We start from the raw sequence: 16,171 nt of genomic DNA, 5'->3' as shown, positions 1-16,171 counted from the left end.
TATGATTGCTAGGAAGTATGTTTCCCGGGGTGTTTATTTACTGTAACCTGTTTTGATACATGTTTGTAATAAAATACTGTCAAATCTCTACTTTTAATATCTGGGTGAACCTTCTTCAGCATTTATACTTTATTCTTTTGCACCCATGCCCTCCAAAACCTATTTATTTGTAATGTATTTTGTTACAAACATGTGTCAAAACAGGTTACAGCAAATAAACACTCTGGGAAACATACTTCCCAGCAATCAACTATACAGTCTGTACATTTCCCCCCCCCCCCACGCCCCACCTCCCCTATAGCAAACCGCTCCTCAAACATGGTAACAAACACTCCCCACCTTTTCTCAAACCCCCCCTGCAGAGCCCCAAAACTCATACTTTATCTTCTCCAACCTCAGGAAGTCGTATAGGTCACCCAACCAAATCTCTGCCCCCTGTGGCGATGCCAACCGCCACTCCAGTAAACTTGCTACCGTGTAATCAGAGGTGAAGGCCACGGCATCGTCTTCCTCCTGTGGCGGTATCCATTCTATATTTAAAAACTGATCAGAACTGACTATATTAAATCATGTATTAACTCTATATTAAAAACTGATGACTGATGAAGTCATGTATCTCTTGTAAACCATTACTTATTGCAATAATGTTTTATAACAAGTACTACAGACATTATCTTTGTAAAAGCCCAGCTGCAGTGAGCTCATTAAGTCTAGTGGCCATGTCTAGAAATAAGCCTTGCCAACTAAGGGAGGCTACTGCTGTCTAGTGGCCTTGCCAACTAAGGGAGGCTACTTTTGTCTAGAAATAACTGTTGGGAGTTGATCTAGTATCTTCAGAAGCAGGTGCTCTGCTAAAACTCCTTTCGACTCCCTAAGTGAGAAAACTGTATAAATGTTTAAGCAAAGGCTGTGTAAAAAGGATTTGCCTCGAGAGCTGTTTAGGAGATTGCTGAGTGTTTACCTGACCAAGCCGCTGCTTTTATCTCAACTTGTAGAGTTCTGCTCTTGATTGAGTATTGAACTCCGAGGCTACTAGCCGTTGTAAGTATGAATTGTTTATAGCTTAAGCAATTATGTAGTTGGGGAGTTCAAAGGCTAACTCATCACATACCCTGTATTTGCCAAACTGTATCATTTATTAAAAACTTGTATTACCCTTATTCTTTAAATAAATTGGGGGGTATTTATTTTACCATACAGATCCGTGTCTATTTTCACAGATAAGTGTAACATTTAACTAAGGCTCATCATATTCTCACCTCTGAGGCTACTAGAGGATGACTGACCCATACCCAGCTCTCAGAATAAGAAAGATTTAGCTGCAGTTAAGGATAAGATAGCCCCTGAAGTGATAGTCTATCTCGTATACCAACGGTAGTGAAAGCAAGGAACATTATTGAAACTATAATTAGACATCCCAAACAGTGAGTCTTACTTCAGATATTGACAAGACCTTGTCTGGTAGCTTACAACCTCAACTAATTGGGAAGATCTTAGGTAGAATACACCTCGACTGTCGCACTCCCCTCCATGTGCTCCGGCTTCTCTGAAAGCCCAAATATCGCCACCAAAGGCTCCACCTCCACTATCCTGGCTAAGTCTCCTGCTCAGAATCTTCCCATTTTTTTCTCAACCCCAAAACGTGTGTGTGATTAGCTGGCACCCGCCCATACCTCTCACACTCATCTGCTACCCCCTGAAAGAAGCCACTCATTCTCTCCTGAGCCCTACCCCCACCCTGGCTTCTAATGATTCTCGCACAGCGGCGTTAACACCGACATCCTTTTTGTCCTAAAATGACTCCTCACCAGCTGTGGTTTAATTAGTGCCTTGTATAGTTTTAGCAGGACTTCCCTATTTTTTATAACACTTTCCCTTTGAAATAAAAGCCCATTCTGCCATCTTTCTCCATTTAAATAATATTCAGCTCCTTTATTCTTCCTACCAAAGTACATAACTTCACATATTCACACAGGGGCGGCATGGTGGTTAGCATCAATGCTTCACAGCTCCAGGGTCCCAGGTTCGATTCCCGGCTGGGGCGCTGTCTGTGCGGAGTCTGCGCGTCCTCCCCGTGTGTGCGTGGGTTTCCTCCGGGTGCTCCGGTTTCCTCCCACAGTCCAAGGATGTGCGGGTTAGGTGGATTGGCCAGGCTAAATTGCCCTTAGTGTCCTAAAAAATAATGTTAATGGGGGTTGTTGGGTTACTGGTATAGGGTGGATACGTGGGCTTGAGTAGGGTGATCATTGCTCGGCACAACATTGAGGGCCGAAGGGCCTGTTCTGTGCTGTACTGTTCTAAACTGATTCCATATCTTCACCGTGGAATGCACCACCAGGCTCCCTGAATACCCACTGATGCCTCTTCCGGTCAAAACTTCTATCTGTGTACCAGCACAAACATCTTGGCCGCTCTGTCAGCTTATCAGATACTTAAACTTTCATCTGTCACCTTGTAATGATCACTCGACTATTCCAATGCTCTCTCGGCCAGCCTCCTGTGAGCTGCTGTCCATATACTAACTTGGACAAAGCTCCATATACGTATTGCCTGTGTTCGATGAGCTGCATTGGCTCCCAGTTCACTGACATCTTGATATTTGTGTTCAAATCCCTCATTGGCTTCACTTGTTCATATCACCATTGGCAGCTGAGTTTTTAGTGGTTTAGTTACTAAGCTGTGAAACACATTGGAACTTTTCTAATGTTAAAAGTGTTACGTAAATTCTAATTTCTTTTTGACCGACCGTGAAATGATTGCAGTGAAACCCGTGAGTATGCATGGAGTTAGTTGAATTTCTCAACTGGTATTTTTTTCTACTTGATTATTTTCCATTGTCTCTGCGCTGACAAAGTATACAACCTGTTCCTAACTTTTTACCACAGTTGGAAAAATTCCTACCTGGAGATGGTCACGAGTGATGTGCTTTTTTCCTCCCCTCTTTTTTTTTGGTGATAGCTTGACCTTTTTCCCGTCCCAAGATTGAAAATCAATAAGTAGATTATGGTCAGAAGCCGCACTCTACCACTATATATGTATATATTTGGTAATCCGTTTCAGATTTACGGAATTTATTTAATGGTTGATTTTAACCTTTGATCATAATCACACCTATAAATATTTGAAACATGAAGGACAACTGCTAACCTTTCTTTTGATCCACTGAGATCTTGGGAATCACACCGAGCGCCTTTGTTAAAGTATATTTTGCCTGCGTAGCCAATTTGAACTTTTTTCTTCATTTTAGGAGAGCCGTTGCAACCTAAATAGGATTGTGTTGAATTATTGTAGCATTTTGAGATTTTCATGCATTTGAAATGGATTTTGTTTTAATTTCTATTGAGGCTGCTATGAAATTTAGTTCAAGAGGTTTAATTCCCAGATGCGCAGGTGATCAGGTGGTATTACTTAGGATCAATTGGATAGAATGTGAGATGAATTATCTATCTCTTATTATATTACTATATTGTTTTGAGACAGTGAGTCACCCCAACACACCCTAGAGCCTTTTGAACATAGAACATACAGTGCAGAAGGAGGCCATTCAGCCCATCGAGCCTGCACCGACCCACTTAACCCTCACTTCCACCCTATCCCCGTAATGCAATAACCCCAACTCACGTTTTTTTGTCACTAAAGGCAATTTATCATGGCCAATCCACCTAACCTGCACGTCTTTGGACTGTGGGAGGAAACCGGAGCACCCGGAGGAAACCCACGCAGACACTGGGAGAATGTGCAGACTCCACACAGACAGTGACCCAGCGGGGAATTGAACCTGGGATCCTGGCGCTGTGAAGCCACAATGCTATTCACTTGTGCTGCCCTGTTTATTGTTAAAATGATTTTTTTAATTCAAAAGTATCTTGATCCGTGAATAGGGTGGAGGTGTGGGCTCGAGTAGGGTGCTCTTTCCAAGGGCCGGTGCAGACCCGATGGGCTGAATGGCCTCCTGCACTGTAAATTCTATGATCTTGGTTGGCTTAATTTTCACACAGGTGCTGGAAGGAGTGAATTCTTATTCATGTTGGAAAGTGGCAGCCCACCAACATACTGACCTGTTGTTGGATCCAGTATTGGGAGCTGAAAAAGTCAGTAAACATCGAGGAATTACTTTGTATCACTGACGAAGGAAGCTATTTATTTATAAAATATATTGAATATGTATGAAAGAACAACAATTAACAACTGAGATTTATACGGCATCTTAGTGTAACAAAATGTCCCAAGGGGCTTCACAGGAGCAAAATATGACACCAAGGATTGTTAGGAAGTAATTGGTTAGATGACCAAGGCTTGGTTGAAGAGGTAAGTTTTTACAATATGTCCTGAAGGAGGAGAGGGAAGTATGGAGGTGGAGTAGTGTAAGGAGTGAATTCTGGAGCTTGGGTTGTCAACAGTTGAAAGCATGGCCACTGATTATCCACCTGAAATGCTACTGTCGTGCATGCTGTGAGACCAAAGTATTTTCAGCATTTCTGTTGTTTATTTGCACTTGGCTTCTACTCATGTTTCCATATGACTTTCACAAACTAAGATAGTGTTTCCAACCTGTCCAAGACCATGCTTTTCTGTGTGCATACACCATAAAGGGAGTTGGCACCATCCAACGGCTATAACATTATTGCTTAGCTAAATATTGGGAAGTAGGTGAACACTCAGTTCGTAGATGATGCAAAGTTTGCTTTCCGGACCAACTGGCGACATGAGAATATTGGCAGGTCTGAAATTTGTAACAACTGGTAAGGGACATTTTGATAAATCTGGTCAGTCTCCGAATTCAAGGATAGAATTTATAATTCACTAACAATGTTCCTCTGTTGATTTTTCTTGCCAATGTTTGTCCCTCTTACAAGTACTAAAATTAAATAATAGTTAATTATTTAATTTGTAACCAATTCCAAACCTCTCCGAACTGCTTTGTAAGTTAGTTAGATTCCTTCTATCGGAGCTGCAAATGGTTGTCCAGAATTTAGATTTGCTTTTTAATGGAATATTTAGGGAGAACTAACAATTTCATTTTTTTGTTGGGTGAGCTATCTGAACATACCATGTGGAGCATAAACACAAGCATGAACTGTTTGGGTCAAATGTCATGCATTCAACATAATCCTAAAAGTATGGAGCAGTATTAAAATTAGCACATGCGTTTTTGTGGAGAGGATAGCATGGGTGAGAACATAAAACATGGCAACATGGTGCACTGTACCTAATCTTGAATTGATTTCACAAGCATAATTTTCAGGATGAAAGACATTTGAAAATTAGATATGTAATATTTTCCATATATTGGATGCACATAACTCAAGCCAGAGCTGAACGTTTTTCCCAAATTTCAGGAGATACTGCGACTTAAACGCTCCTCATGGTGATGTTAAATTCAGTTGTGTATTTTTCCTAATTTTGGATTATATTTCTCAGTTCCTGGACCAACGGGACACTTCAAAAGCACAGAGGCCAAGACCTTTAACCCTGGTATGTATTTTTCTGTTCATTATTTCTTCTAAATGATGTGGTAAAAATGTTTGTTCCAAATTCATTTCATCATTGTTCCTCCAGCTTGATCAATGTTTGTCTTAACTTTGTATTCTCTCAAATATCGCCTAGCCTGTTGAACCCACATCCCATTCATTTGTTTTTTACTTTTTTGGTTTTGTGGGCATATGTATGAAAAATGTACAGATTTCTCAGATAGATGATCCTTCTGTATCACAGAAAGCATTTTTGTCTATTCATTTCTGATTAGAAGATCTTGCTTCTTGAGCAAGACATTTCCAAAGTTTGGGACACAGTACTTTTACTTCCTGATTGCAAGTCTGTTAGTATTCTGTTTTTGTTTTGTCCGAAGTTTCCCAGTACTGAAACCATCCGACACAATGGATCACATAATGAAGGAATCTGGATTTACTTTATATTTAATAAAAATCTAATTTTTATTATATTCACTAAGTTATATTCAGCTCTTAAATAATTGATACTACCACAGTATTCAGTGATTGGATGAGCATTGGAGGAATATATATTTAAAGTTAAAGAGATTCACTTGGGTGACACAGTGGCTAGCACTGATGCCTACAGCGCTGAGGACCTGTGTTCGATCCCGGCACTGGGTCACTGCCTGTGTGGAGTTTGCACATTCTTCCCGTCTGCATGGATTTCACCCCCACAACCCAAAGATGTGCAGGTTAGATGGATTGGCCACGCTAAATTTTCCCCTGAATTGGAAATGAATAATTGGATACTCTTAACGCGTGTAGGATAGCTTGTGAATTAGTTTCCTTGATTATTCTTTTGTACTAATTGACATTAGGGACCAGTATCCAAACTTAAGGTAGCAAGCTTTAAATAAATGTAAACTTCCCAGCCTTGAATAGTCTCAGGTACCAGGCTATTAAATGTCTAATACCAGTCGATGTACTATTTCCCAGCTTTGTTTTCTTGCCCTTGTCCCTAGTAAATTATCCATGGGAAAAACTTGGATTTTAGTTTTTTTTATCATATCACCACTTACTAATGCAATCCATTACAATGTTGAGAACACTTGTGTTTTTATTATGTAATGGATATATTGGATTTGCTGATGTTTGATAATATGAAACAAAAACAAAATACTGGAAACATCCTGCATGTGTGGAGAGAATATTGATCTTTTGAGTTGACCCCTTTTTTAATAAAATGGTTCAATCAAAGCCTCAATTCCTCTGTTCTCTACACAGGTACTGTTTGACTTGTTGAATGTTCCTATCATTTTCTGTTCTAATATGAAATTCACTTTTGCTCCTCTTGCATACCTTATTGGGCATCTGTCTGTGGCATTCGTGATTTTAGTTGCTTGCTTTTAGCATTTCAGATTGGGTTCCTCAATCTCCAAAATCTATAGATGTCTATACCTCTAACATCACCACTGATTGAGGGAAATGTTGCTTCAATTTGACTCGCAGCTCACTGTAGGTGAAGTGCTTTGAGATATTTCCAAAATAGGTGAACAGGAGTTAAATAATGTAAATTTATTTTCTTTTTTTGAGATGTAGAGACCAGCTTTGTCGACTAGTTCCAGGGTTTCTAATTTATGCACTTCATTCTACTACAATTCGGGAAAGAGGTAGTTTTTATGAATTGTATTACATGGCAAATAGGCGCAGGAGTAGGACATTCAGCCTTATGAGCCTGCTACACCATTCATTATGATCATGGCTAATCCTCTAGCTCAGCAGCATACCACAGTACTCTCCCCATAGCCCTTGCCACATTTTAGAGTCTCAAAATATATCTATTTCCTTTTTGCATATATTCGATGACTTGACATCCACAGCCTTCTTTGGTTGAGAATTCCACAGACTCACCACCTTGAGTAAAGAGGTTTCTCCTAATTTCAGTCCTGAACGGCCTAACCCGAATCGTGAGACTGGGACCCCTTGCTCTAGAGCCCCCAGCCAGAGGAAACCGCATCCAGCCCTATCAGAATTTTGTGTTTCAATTAGATCACTTCCCATTCTTCTAAATTCCAGAGAATTCAGGCCCAATTGACCCAATGCCTCCTCACATGACAATCCTGCCATCTCAGGAATCAGTCTGGTGAACCTTTGCTGCACTCACTATGGAAAGTATATCCTTTCTACAGTAAAGAGACCAAAACCGCACAGAATACTCCAGGTGTGGTCTCACCAAGGTCCTGTACAGCTGCAGTAAGGACATCCTTGCTTCTGTACTCCTCTTCCTTGCTGCTTCCTGTGGCTGGTGCTTGCTTTCAGTGACTGGTGTACTCGGGACACCCAGATCCCTTTGCGCGTAAACATTTCCCAATCTATCACCATTTAAATAATACTTTGTTATCCTGTTTCTCTGTCTGAAGTTCACATTTTCCACGTTATACTGCATCTTCCATGTGGTTTACCCACTCGCTCAACTTGCCTAAATCACGTTGAAGCCTCTTAACATCCTCTTCACCACTCACATTCCGACCAATATTTGTGTCACCTGCAAACTTGCAAATATTCTTTTGGTTCCTTCATCCAAATCATCTATGTATATTGTGAATAGTTGAAGCCCAAGCATTGATCTCTGCAGGACCCCACTTGTTCCTGCCTGTCACTGAGAAAAATATCCCTTTCTTCCTATTGTTTCCTGTCTGCTAACCAATTCTTAATCCGTTCTAGTATATTACCCCCAATCCCGTGTGCTTTAATTTTGCACATTAACCTCTTATGTGAGACTTTATCAAAAGCTTTCTGAAAATCCAAAAGCACCACACCCGCTGATTCACCCTTATCTATTCTACTAATTACATCTGTCAAAAATTCCAGCAGATTACTCAAATGTGATTTCCCTTCCATAAATTCATGTTGACTTTGTCTAATCCCGCTGATGTTTTCTAAGTGTCCTGGTACCCCATCCTTTACAATGGACTAGCATTTTCCCTACTATTGATGTTAGGCTAACCGTTCTGTTACTTCCTGTTTTCTCCCTTTTTTTAAATAGCGGGGTTACATTTGTCACCTCCAATTTGCCAAGACTGCTCCAGAATCTTGGAAGATACCAACCAACACATCCACTGTTTCCATGACCACATCCATTGTGGTCATTGGCTTTGAGACCCATGGGTTTCTCCAGCACTATTTTTGTCGTAAATCTGGACCACAACTTCTGGCTGTTCAACCTCTCTCAGAATGTCCTGCAGCTGTTCAGTGACATCCTTGATCAAGTGAGGTAATATACCATCTTGATGTCCGATCTACAGCCAGAAAATTATCTATCTGATCCCCTTATGATAGAATCTCCTATTACTATTGCTCCGCCCACCCAATGGCTCTTACTGCATTCCTTTGAGAAACCACCTCTCCTGAAATGTAAAACCTGTTACCTCTGAGTCTTGATCATTTTAATGATGTGCCTTTTCAATTTCTACGTTATAACCATATGTCTTCATAAATGGCTAGTTTTCATTTTCACTTCAGGTCAAAGCAAAACAGCATAATTGCATAAAGCTTTATAAATAGAGGAGCTGAAGATCTCTGGTAAAATCTTGTATATATGTGTAAAAGATACATCAATCAATGGATTAAAGCTGACGTTATAAGGCACAGCATGATAAATGTTCGCTGGTAATAATGTAAAAAATCTACCAAGCTGAAAAACTGATTGCAAAATTCAGCTCTTAAACTCACACAGAACAAAAGCGTACACACATTTAAAACATTTTGAAAGCAAGTAAATATTTATCTTTCAGACACTATAACTTTGTTCTAGCCTAGGGCCATGTGATGTATTTTTTACCTGTCAGATGGAAATACTTCTGCAGTTATGGCTCTCTATCATGTAATATTGTTCTACTTTGACCACAATTATAGACAATATGACCATGTTTACACAAGATAAAATATGATTGATATATCTTTATTGTCACAAGTAGGCTCACATTAATCCTGCAATGAAGTTACTGTGAAAAGTCCCTAGGCGCCTGTTCGGGTACACCAGGAGAATTCAGAATGTCCAAATTATCTAACAGCATGTCTTTTTGAACTTGTGGGAGGAAACCGGAGCACCCAGAGGAAACCCACACAGGAAAAATGTGCAGACTCTGTACAGGCAGTGACCCAAGCCGGAATCGAACCTGGGACCCTTGCATTGTGAAGCAACAGTGCTAACCATTGCAACCATGCTTGACTACCTAATTATTAAGTTAAACTAAAAACTTATTAAACATGATCTTCCCGTAATGACCTTACTGTTAATGAATTCTGAAGCTGGATATTTCTCTTGGTTTTATGGGCTTCCTCAAGAAACAGTAAAGTCACGTTTTTATCTGACATTGCTTACCTATCTTGCTTCTGCAGGATTTGTGCCATGTTTCTATTGATGCCAAGTATATCTCTTCAAACTTGACCAGATAACGGTTAACAGTTCTCCAACTTCTACATTGCTATTTATTCTGCATGCACAGCAGAACATGTATATTTAACAAGATTCTTACATTGATCAAATTATCCATTGCTTCTTGGCCTTTTGTGGGCATTGTTTCTTGGTCTTTCATGGATTATAAGTGAAGCAAGAAACAAAAATCACATAAAACTACATACAATTTTCTGCCATTCAAGTAGGTAGCCAAGTTTCTTCCACTATTTTTTTCAAGTGGTGCGTTCCAGGTCATAAAACTCTTCCTTTATTTAAAAACCACACCTCTGGCTCATTTACTAACAAGTCTATTGTTTAATACATTATTAAATGCTTTTTGAAAGTCTGCATAAGCACAACTGTACTACTCCCATCAATCCTCCACATTATTTAATGCCAAAGAGCTCAATCAAGGGAGTCAGATGATATCTACTTTTAACAAGTTATTTGTTGGTTGATTATCGCATTTTTTTCAAGTGCCATTTAATTATTTCCTGGATTATTGTCTCTAAATTTCCACAGGCTAACTGCACTGCAGTTATCAGTTTATCCCTCTCGCCCTTTTTTCAATGTTGGGTTGATATTTGCAACCTTCCTGTCCCCTGGCACCACTCCTAAATCTATGGAGGATTGGAAGTTTCCACCCGTATTCCCTTAACCTAGGATGTGCCCGCCATTCAGACCGGAGGACTTCTCTATTACGAGTGCTGCCAAGATTTCTCTTCTCCTCTTCATGTTTATCCTGTCCAATATTTTTGTTACCTCTACCTTTTATTGCTACATTTGCAGCATTCTCTTCACTGAAGAGTGATACAAAATAAGTACATAAGCAATACCTTCTGCCTCCACAAACGATCTCCATTTTGCTCTATAATGAACTCCATCTTTCCTTTCAGCTATTTGAGTGTTTATAAAAGATTGCCTAGCTTCACAGATTCTGGGGCAATAGTTTTGCCAGGTTTTGAGGGTTCATGTAAAATGCGGGATGAAGATGACCGAATCTGGGGCGGGATTCTCCCCTACCCGGCGGAGCAGGGGGTCCCGGTGTAGCGGAGTGGTGCCAACCACTCCGACGTCAGGCCTCCCCAAAAGTGCGGAATTCTCTGCACCTTTTGGGGGCTTGGCCCGCGCCGGAGTGGTTGGCGCCACGCCGACTGGCGGCAAAACCGGCCCCAGCGGCCTTTGACACCTGGCGTCGGGGCTGGCCGAAAGGCCTTCGCCGGTTCGCGCATGCGCCGGTGCGTCAGCTACCGCTGACGTCACCACCGGCGCATGCGCGCTGGGGGATTCTCTTCTGCCTCCGCCATGGTGGCGGCGGTGGAAGAAAAAGAGTGCCCCCACGGCACTGCCCCGCCCGCCGATCGGTGGACCCCGATCGCGGGCCTGGCCAACGTGGGGGCCCGTTCCCGCCGCCACCAGAGGTGGTTCAAACCACTGCGGCGGGAGAGGCCACTCAGCGGCGGGACTTTGGCCCATCGCGGACCGGAGAATCGCCGCAGGGGGCTCGCCGATCGGCGCGGACGGCACGCGATCGGAGGGGCGTGATTCCCGCCCTCGCCAATTCCCGGATGGCGGAGAATTCCGGCCACGGCGGGGGCGGGATTTACGCCCCAGGTATGTAATCCTCCTTTTAGACTGAGACAAATTTGTAATGGAGAACAGGGCCCAGAGCAGAGGTGGGCAGGACTGTCATTCGGTGCTGTCAGCCATTGTGCTATTTCCCCACCACAATACTGACTCCAAGCCATTATCCAAGAGACTGGGTTGGGGTTTGATACGCTGCCCACAAGCAGCAGGTGGCCAAATATCTGAAAACAATGAGTTGACAAATGGGATTTCAACCAGCATTGCAGGCACCCCACAAACCATCATGGTGGGCTCCAACCAAGAAGATGTGACTGCAATTTTTCTCACGTCCAGTAAGGGCAACACCTGTAGCTGCTGGCCATCTCTTGGAGGTGTTGACCCCTAGGGTCATGTTCAAGCAGCTAAGTATGTTGAGAAAAAGCAAAAAAACTTACTTGGTGTTCCCCCTTTTATCTCCTTTTTCAAAATAGCTTCTGCCTCAGCAGATGGAGCTGCCAAGCTAAGTACTAAAAGGCTTTCCATTTCAGAATAACACTGGTGGCCATGTCTAATAATATACTATGCATGGTTGATAGCAAGAACTAGCCCCCGTGTGGGTTTCCCAATCCGGCAATGAAAATACAGCCGAGATGTCTGCTTTAGCTCATTGCAATTCGTTAGGTAAAAATATTTTAGTTTAGCAAATGCTTGAGGAGTCCCACATCACCTTGGTGTCCGCATGTTCTTCTCTCTTTTTCCCCCCTGCCCATTGCAATTGATTGTTTGTACAATTGTTGGCATGCCTCCTAAAACTTAATTTCCAATTATTATAAATTAGAATTTATTCAACAAGATTAGGACATCATTCAAGTGTTTTCTAACTTTAGCAAGGTACCACCAGAAGTAATATTATTGATGTGTCAAGACATTGCTTTCTTTGAAAGTGAATTTGACATCTTTTTAGATCATTAAAAAAAATATATTTTAATAGTACAGTTGCATGCAAGTCACATTATGTTGTCAAGTTTTTCTTTGTAATTGTACATGTTTAATTTTGGGTTCTTCTGTTTATAGCTAAACAAAGGGTACCAACAATTGATTCACACCATAGCTATGGCTCATCCCTTTTGGAACAACACTTAAGACAGTTTGGTATACAAGATCCTTTAATTGGTATGTTTTTCCTCTCCGTTTCTAGTATGCTTATTTTATACTGTACCATGTACTATTCAATTAATTAGTCTGTTATTGCAATTTTTTCAGTTGAGTATGTAAATAGGACAACTTTTCAGGATTATAGTAATGTCACATGTGCTTAGTAACTGATCGCAAACTATCCAAGGAGTAAATGTATGATATTAATAAATTGTTTTCAATTTTTGGTACATTTTTGCCTCATGACGCCAGTACTAAACCAAACTTGGCCATTTAAAATCCAAGGGATGCGGGGGTTGCAGATATTCCTGCATCCCATGTGGATTGACACACTCATTCGCAGTCAGAAGTGATTTCATCTGGCAAGTAAGGGTGCACATAGTCCTCTTTTGGTTCTGGCTGTCCAGGGGCCTGCCATTCATTCTATGGTCAAGTTGGATACTTCTTGTGAAGACATCCTTCCATGTAATATTTTTGTTAGATAAGGATGTCAAGCACTCTCGACCTGAGGTGGGTATTGATCAGCCATTATCGAATTGAATGGTAGAATAGGCTCAAAGATGAAATGGCCAAACTTTTGTTATTGTCAGGTGAGATGGGGTAGAATAACTCCCTTATTTTCCCACTCCTTGTAACAGAATTGTATTTGTTGCACTTAATACCTGATCTAAATTAAAATAATAAAGCTCCCCAATTTTCTCCCTCATGCATTTGAGGGCGCACACACACATGTACAATTGATGACTTCATTGGTTTCGGCTGGGTAGCTCTTCTGGATTCTCTGTTAAGGCAATTTAAAGATGTTTGATGATTTATCTTTTCTTTCGGAAACCGTAGCTACTGACTTGATTCTTAAAGCACTTCTTGTGCTATTACGGTGGTCGAACAAAAGGCAGGGCTCAAACTTGTAGGATGAATGGAGGGGGAGAGTGAGAGGTCACTCGGGTGCTGCTATGTTCTGGCTGGCATGGAGAAAGGCAGTTTCTTAAAGTACAAGAGGATGAGTTGCCTCCATCACATGATCCCCAACTGACCAGTTACCTAAACTTAGTCATAGTAAGTTGGTTCCAGGACCACGATTTAGACATAATTAAATAATGGCAGAACAAATTCCTTTGTCAGCCAGGGTTTAAGTGATTTTGTCTAATGGCTTATTCTTCACTCAGTTGAATACACACAAGTAATTGTCTAAATGTTTTGTGAATGAGTTAGGAGAGGTAGTCATTCACATTCCTCTAAGCATATTGTCTTTTGTGGTTCTTCTGGACAGCTTGACTCAATTCCTTAATGACTTTGGAGTTCTGCAAATAGCAGCCATCTTGAAAAGGAGTTGAAGTACTGTAGGTCAGTGTTTAAAAACTCGACGAGTGGTTTCACCCAGTAAATAAATAGCCCTTGTTGGTTATAATCACTTAGCCTCTTTTAGACAGCTTTTGTTTTCTGCAGTGGGCTACAGTTGCATCCTTGATCAAAGTAGATTGTTTGCTATCATGTATTTCTAAGAATAGAGGTCTTGAATAAATAATCCTAACATTTTTAATTACCTGCCTTTTTAGATCTATTTTCTAATGAAATTGGAAGTTTCCTACAATATGTCCAGGGTGACTTTTTTTTTCTAGTTGTGCGATGTTGGGCTTCTGCCTGGTTTACTTTCCATGAGCCTCAACCTCACTATTGGCCAACATCATGCTACTCCATTGACGTTGTCTTGTTTTATTTTGCCAAACCTTTCCATTACTAATATGTTGGAAACCCTTATGATTCTTTTTGCAAAACAAAAACTGAAACTGAAGTTCCAATGTTCACTGATTCACAGGTATGTTGGCTTATGCCCAGCAGACAGACAAGGAATAGAAATACAAGGATTTTCAAGTGTGCAACATTAATTATTTATTTGGACAGATCTCTGTCTAAAATGTCATAAATTTTACTAATTTGGTTGAACTTATCTTATGACTAATCAATTTCCGTTCAACAGTCATCAGGGAAAGGGCTGCACGGTGGCACAGTGGTTAGCATTGCTGCCTATGGCGCTGAGGACCTGGATTCGAATCCGGGCCCTGGGTCACTGTCCGTGTGGAGTTTGCACATTCTCCCCGTGTTTGCGTGGGTTTCGCCCCCACAACCCAAAAAAGATGTGCTTGTTAGGTGGATTGGTCACGCTAAATTTCCCCTTAATTGGAAAAAAAATAATTGGGTACTCTAAATTTATTTTAAAAAGAAGTCATCAGGGAAAAAAAGATTGAATGTTTGAATATATTGTATTTCGACAGGACTGAACTATGTGATTGAATATCAGACTGAACGGTCACCAGATCCAGCATTCTTCTGTGAACTTTGCAACTGTCGAGGAGGATTTTCCTCCTTCATGTCGCATTTACTTGGCTATAAGCACAGACTGCATTATATGGTAAGTACTTCTTATGTGGTGTCAGTTGTTAAATATTAAAATTTATAATGCTTTCCCACTTACAGTTTGAAACTTGTAGCGGGGTGGCCCAGTTACGAACTGGAAAAGGACAGACACAGAATTTGCATTCAGCTTTAGGGCAAATTCAATTCAATTTGAGTAATTCCATCATGTTATGTCTTTGGACGATAGAAAGGAGAATTAATTTCCGAGAGATGCTGATGGGGGTAGGGAAGAGGATGAGAGAGATCTGGGAATGGATGGAGTCAGTGCTTGCAATGGCGAGTCTTTCGAAGCAAGAATGAAACAAAGAATGCTGAGCTATACTGCCAAATCAGAATGAAAGTCTGAGGCCATCATACTGAAGTGTGCAATGACCCAATCAAGTACATGCAGGTGACATGTGAGTTGTGTTCATTTTTGGTCACTCAAATACAAAGGAAACATCTAAACTCTCAAATGTTAAAGGGCTGATTTATAATACAAGAATCCAAGCAATAGGAGTAGAAGCAAACCATCTAGTCCTTTTACGCCTGCTCTGCCATTCAATAACCTCTGGCTGATCTTGCCCATTCCCATAACTCTTGATTCCCTGAGAGACCAAGTATCTGTCTATCCAAGCCTTAAATTTATCCAGTGGCGGAGCATTTGCAACTTTCTGGGGCAGAGAATTTCAAAGATTCAAACCCTCTGATTCATCCTCCTGAGGGATGTAATTGCCCCACGTTTCAGTCCTGAATCATCGGCCCCGAGCCCAGGACTGTGCCTCCACATTTCCTTGCAATCTCTCAGCATCTGCCGATCAAGTCCCTTCAGAATCATGTATTTTCAATGAGATTGCCTCTCATTTTGAACCTCTGAGGAAATAGACTCAATTTGCTCAGCCTCTCATCACAGGACAAATTTGGTGAATCTTATTTCTGCAGTCTCCAATGCAAGTATTTGTTTCCATGAATGTCGAGAATAGGACTGCACACAGTATTCCAGATGTGATCTCACCAAAACCCAATACAACTCGAGCAAGACTGCTTTATTCCTTTACTCCAAACCACTTGTGATAAAAGCCAACATGCCATTTGCCTTCCTAATTGTTTGCTACACCGATAAGTTGATTTTTTGCGTCCCTTGTGAAAACATGCCAACTCTTTT

General features: G+C 41.1%; 1 protein-coding gene across 2 annotated transcripts in view; it reads left to right on the top strand.

Moving 5' to 3' along the window:
• LOC119966251 overlaps window positions 1–16,171 on the top strand; it is a 142,089-nt gene that overhangs the window by 21,791 nt on the left and 104,127 nt on the right. For both annotated transcript variants that reach the window (XM_038797613.1, XM_038797612.1), the window contains exons 5-7: window positions 5,422–5,475; window positions 12,532–12,630; window positions 14,886–15,022. In XM_038797613.1, the coding sequence (XP_038653541.1) occupies window positions 5,422–5,475; window positions 12,532–12,630; window positions 14,886–15,022 (290 nt within the window). The remainder of the gene's footprint in view (window positions 1–5,421; window positions 5,476–12,531; window positions 12,631–14,885; window positions 15,023–16,171) is intronic.

Source organism: Scyliorhinus canicula, chromosome 5 (assembly GCF_902713615.1).
Source record: "Scyliorhinus canicula chromosome 5, sScyCan1.1, whole genome shotgun sequence".
NCBI classification, from domain to species: Eukaryota; Metazoa; Chordata; class Chondrichthyes; order Carcharhiniformes; family Scyliorhinidae; genus Scyliorhinus; species Scyliorhinus canicula.
Note: the sequence above shows the minus strand (reverse complement) of the source record. Positions and strands in the feature narration are given on the sequence as shown.